Source organism: Anastrepha ludens, chromosome 3 (genome assembly GCF_028408465.1).
Source record: "Anastrepha ludens isolate Willacy chromosome 3, idAnaLude1.1, whole genome shotgun sequence".
In the NCBI taxonomy this organism is placed as follows: domain Eukaryota; kingdom Metazoa; phylum Arthropoda; class Insecta; order Diptera; family Tephritidae; genus Anastrepha; species Anastrepha ludens.
Window position 1 is genome coordinate 25407907 of NC_071499.1, and position 5464 is coordinate 25413370.

Below are 5464 nucleotides of genomic sequence, written 5' to 3' on the forward strand. Positions count from 1 at the left end.
TTTACTTTATTTGATTTTGAAATTTAACAATATTCCTCTTATTTGCCGTTAAAATGAAGGCAATTTTGTATGTTAGTTCGCAAAGAAAAAACACATAATCAACTCATGGTGAATTATTCAATTTTAAAATATCTAATATTATTGTACAATATATTGATTCTGCAGCGATATACACAAATGTTTGTATGTAACTGTGTTTTTTTTTTTGTTTTGTTTGTTTTTTTGGTGTTTTTGTTTTTCTTCTTTTTTTTGTACAATAATTGTAGTCGTTTTATCTTATGGCGCTCTGTGCTTAGTTAGTAATCTCGTTTTCTTTCCAAATTAATTTTTTACATGATACTTGCAACAAGCACTAACGATGTGGAATTAAAATTGCTTTTTTTTCTTGTTTTTTGTTTATTTGGAGAAATTTCTTTGTGTGGTACATTCATTAACGTCTTTGACTTAGAATGATTTTATATATAATTTGTATTAAATTACTGTATGTGTGTATATGCATGTTTGATTTCTTATATACGTACTTTAATCCAATGTTTACTAATTTGATTTGGCGTCAAATGTGAATTATATTTAATTGTGTTATAATTAGTTTTGTGACACGAAACATACTCCGTCGTTTACTTGGACACGAGCAGCACTCGTTTTAACTATCGTATATTTCTTATGAATGTTTGTTTTTTTTGCGAGTATATTTTTTATGTAATATTCATATACATATATGCCCTTCGTTCTATGGTCGTGCATACTGTTGGAGCATTTCGGTGGCCGAAAGCAACAAAAGCCGAAATTGAATTTTGAAAAATACTCGAATTTGAAATATGTACGTTGATAGTTTTATTCAAAAAAAAAAAAAAAAAAAAAAAAAAAAAACATTACACGGATTTAAACGAAGTTTGAAGAATATGGCAATAGGCTAACTAAGACTGACGACTAAGGCTATCATTGCTTTCGTTAACATACATATGCGTATGTACATATGTATGTATGTATGTCTTTTCATACCTCTACAGATTTCCCCGCTTTTTCACCATCGCCAATAATACTGCACAACGTTCTATGACAGTTTTGTTGTTTTCTCGATTTTTTCTTGAATTTTTCTTGAAAAATGTAAATTACTTTTTTCATCACGCAGAAATATGGAAAAAATGACATGGAACGCATTGCAGGATCACCAACGATATGCTGCTGCTGCTGCTTTCAATTTCCTATTGTAACTTCAACTTGCCTTAAGTTTAGGTATCCTCTGCTCTCTCTCTCTCTTTCTTACTTTAAATATATATTTATTTATTTTATTATTAGTTTTATAAACATTATAAATAAGCATTTAATTGTTAAAGTATTTCATTTTATCTTTCCTTGCCTTTTCATCTCCAAAAGGGTCGGAGTGGCTGTGTTGAATATTGAACAAGCAATAAAAAGTGTCACTCTCTCATTCGCATGCTGTACTCTCTACTCATTCGTTTAAGTGTTGATAATACAACAATTCAATAACTCTCTCATCTGCTCATTACAATAAAACTGTGTTATTTATTAGCTAAATTTAGTTATACCATGTTTTTTTTTTGTTTTTAATTTTTTATGCAATTATCTAATTTAACAAATCTTTCCAAGGTATGTATGTTATTTTTTCACAAAATACTTGGTGGAATTTATTTTTCGGTATAGGCCCATTCACCAATTTTCAAATGGGGTTTTTTTGTTGTTTATATATATGTATATATATATATTATATATATATGGAGCAACTTTTTCTGTGTATATGCCAAAACTTAACTTTCAAAAAAATTCTTTTATATGCATATGTTTATAAATTTTCTACTACACTTAGTCCCCCTTCCCCCAAGTTTTCGCTAATTTCACCTCAATCCTCAATATAGATGACAGATTACTGATAGTTTAAAGCTTAGCATATTCCAAAAAGGTAGTAAGGAGTGTCTGCAGAAAACGTAGTCTATTCCCTCAAGTTCAAATGCAGACTTTAATGGTGGCGTTCACGTAACGGCCGATTCAATACTAAAATAATGCGTCCTCTTTGAATTTCTATGCTTATTAAATCTCAAACAATGCGTCCTCTTTGAATTTTTATGCTCAATTTTAGTTAAATTGAAAATCATTCACCAAAACTAGTCTAAAAAAATAGTTACACGAATTTCTTAGTTCTTCTACTAACAGAACAGAACAACAGAAAATAAATGAACAAATTAATCAACATCAATTTTCATTTGAAAAAGCATTCACACGGAGTAGTCAATAAGGCCTTTTAAGTACGAAAAAACATATTACTTCGACTGGGTAGGAGCAACCTTAAACAACACATTCTCCCGATTACTAAGTAATTCTGTATTCAATTTGATTTCTCTTTACGCCAATCATGCACAAAAACAATTATCGAAGAAAAGGAAAGCAATTCCGCTCTACCTTAACGTAACCGCATCATTTTCTTCTATGCTAAGTTTTTTCCCAATTAAACAGTTTTTTGTTTGTTTCACAGTGACACGTTTTAGAGTGTGTCATAGGATTTTAAAACAAAAACAAAAAATAAATTATGTGATTTATGATTTTTGTGGTTGCATAATTTTTAACAAATCTGTTTTTTAGCATTCCGACAGCTTTAATCAAGTTCCTCGCTAAAACTGTCTAGTAAAGTTATGGAAAACCGAACTGTTTATATTATATATTAAAATAAATACTCGTAAATAAAACTCAAGAAATTTAACTGGGTCCTCAAACTTGTAATATATTTTCACTTTGCACATAAAAAATAGGTATAAATTATTTTGTGGATCGTAACTTATATTGTAGTATTGTTCGAAAGTATTTTTGACTGGCACTTTCTTGTAAAGGTGAATTCTTCCTCAACTTACAAGGCAAAATAAAGTCAATTATTCTTACAACAACCAAACTTTTTTTTTTTTGTTTTGCAATAAGTGCTCTGCTTAAATATTGATTTATTTTATTTGTTTTATGTTTATATTTATCAATTTCATCATTAACTTTAAACTTCAATGAATTCATAATTGGTATTTAACATGATGTATAATTTAAACGCATTCCACATTTGAACGAATTGCATTTTCAAATTTTCATGCATCCCTTTACACGTCTCTCAAATCTCGTTTACTATTGCATATGAATTATTCAATTACTTACACACCTTAGACTAATTACCCATTATGCGCAGCTGTTGCTCCCTGACTATTAATATGCTCTTCACTGGGTGTTGGCGGTTGATCCCGCCGCGGCGGCATGCGTTCGTTCACCGCATCCAGTCCCTTGGCTTCGGCGAACGAAGTGATCTTGTGATTGGGTGAGAAGCCTTGCATCGCATTCTTCAATGACTGTTTGCCACCGGATAGTGCACCCAATGGCAGTGCACCGGTTGGTGTGAGCCCTTTCAATTGTAATACAGATTCAGACTCCTCACGTAGCACTGAGAATACACGCGCCATTTTACCGATCGCACGAATTTTATTCCGTATGACTTCTTTGCGTAACGCCGCCTCGTCGTCGGATAGCGGTTCTTCACTCTCCTCGGTCATAAGTTCATCGTCCGAGCAAATATTCAACACATTCACCAACATCTCGGTTACTTTTTCGCCCACAAATGGCAAAGACCATGTGAATACGTCCATGAAATTCGGAAGCCAGTATGGATGTGAAGAGCAATTGAATTGCCTGATGTTCATCACATTGTTCTCATACTTCAGCACTGCCGCTTTGTTGTTGTACACATCCAAGTAATTGGGTGCCGAGAAGATGGTTATAAGTGAGGGAAATCCAGTGGTTTGACTTTTGCGATACATGCGATAGCCGGCGTCCTGCGCCTCATGCGCACGTATAATCGATAGAAGATTGTTGTTTTGCAAAAAGTCACAGCAGGCAGCGTAGCTGTAGAAATATGAACAGCCGCGCACCGAGTTGTGCGAATAGAAGTCCGAATTTTTCTCATTGCCGAAATCTTCTAAGGGATCTGACCACAATAAATCACACATTGGACCGAATGCTGGTGGCTCCTTAAATCTATCCAGACGGCGTATATCCTCCAACTCGTGAATCTCGGGTGACAAACCGCCATGGACACACAGAAACTGTTGGTTCATTAGTGCCGCTAGGGGTAAACAATCGAAAGCCTCCATGCAAGCATCATACACCCGTTCCGAATATTTAATCTTGCACTCTTGCTTGAAAGTGAAGTACTCTGTTAAGTGACGGCATTCGTGATTGCCACGCAGCAAGAATAATGTATTCGGGTAGGTGATTTTCAGTGACCACAAATACAAAACGCACTCAATACTAAAATAGCCTCGATCCACGTAATCACCAAGGAAGAGGTATTTGGTGGATGCTGGTGACCCTCCTACTTCGAATAATTTCATGAGGTCATAAAACTGTCCATGTATATCGCCACATACTGTCACTGGCGCCTCGATGTCTATCATAGTTTTCTCTTGGCGCAGCAAAGCGGCACCTTCTTGAATAATTCGCAATGCAGGGGCCTCCTCTATGCGACCTTCAAGAATGAAATGTTGCTTTAACACGTCGTGATTTGGTTTACCAGTTCGCAGATCAAAAACCTCTGCCATAGTTAACTTGTGGCTGGGTGGAAATGGAACGTTGTCAATTACGCGTTCCTTTGTATTGACAGCAGGTGTTTTCGCAACTCGTGTTGGACTATCCGCTTGTCCACCGGCAGGCGTTGTGCCACTGCTGCTGCCTGCAGTAGATTGAGTTTCTGTTGGAGCATTGCGTTGATCCGTAGCCGCACTTGTTGCCCCACTAGCTGTTGCCGAATTTGGATTGGGGTTCACACCCTGAGTGACGGTTGATTGATTATTCGAAGACATATTTTTATGCTTAACTGTTTTAACTTATGCTTCTATTAGATATAAATGCTCAAGGTCTGAGCAGTTATCCCGGACACTACACCACTAAATAGAGGCTACACCTCTCCAATGTTTATTTTGTTTGGTGTGTGAATTTCACTTTGCCTGCGTAATTCAGGTTTTTCGTATTTAATGATATTTCGTTTATATCCGCACTTCTTTATTGTAGTTTTTTTTTCTTTGCTATCCGTATACTCCTTCTCTAGTTTTCTTTTACAGTCACTTTCCTTTCGTGCACTGCCTCCCGTTTTTTCACTGCTTGCTTGCCTTGTACCCGTATTGCCTTTTTGACTTCTGCTCGGTGCTGCACTACCTATTGCCTTTGCCTTCTTTTTTCACTATCTTCTTATTGCACTCTGCCCACTGCCAGCTTTTGCAAAACTTTCACTATCGTCACTGGCTTCGTTAATACTCCCAATGTTTATGATAAATTCATTATTGCAGGGGGTATTTTTAACTTTTCACTTTTTTATATAATTTTCCAAACAATTTTAACAACTTTCTGCTAATTTGCTCAAGTCTTGGTTGGTGAAAATTTTTTCGTTTCTCTTCTATTTGACAATCCAATATTGTTGGTGTTG

General features: G+C 35.3%; 1 protein-coding gene across 1 annotated transcript; it reads right to left on the reverse strand.

Moving 5' to 3' along the window:
- Positions 1–2711: 2711 nt before the first annotated feature.
- LOC128857205 (serine/threonine-protein phosphatase 2B catalytic subunit 2) lies at positions 2712–5464 on the reverse strand. Its single transcript, XM_054092849.1, has one exon. It carries the CDS (start codon positions 4842–4844, stop codon positions 3165–3167), a length of 1680 nt encoding a protein of 559 aa, XP_053948824.1. The 5' UTR covers positions 4845–5464; the 3' UTR covers positions 2712–3164.

Coding starts and splice junctions, on each gene's coding strand:
- LOC128857205 (XM_054092849.1), bottom strand. CDS start 4,844: ATGTCTTCGAATAATCAATCAACCGTCACTCAGGGTGTGAACCCCAAT.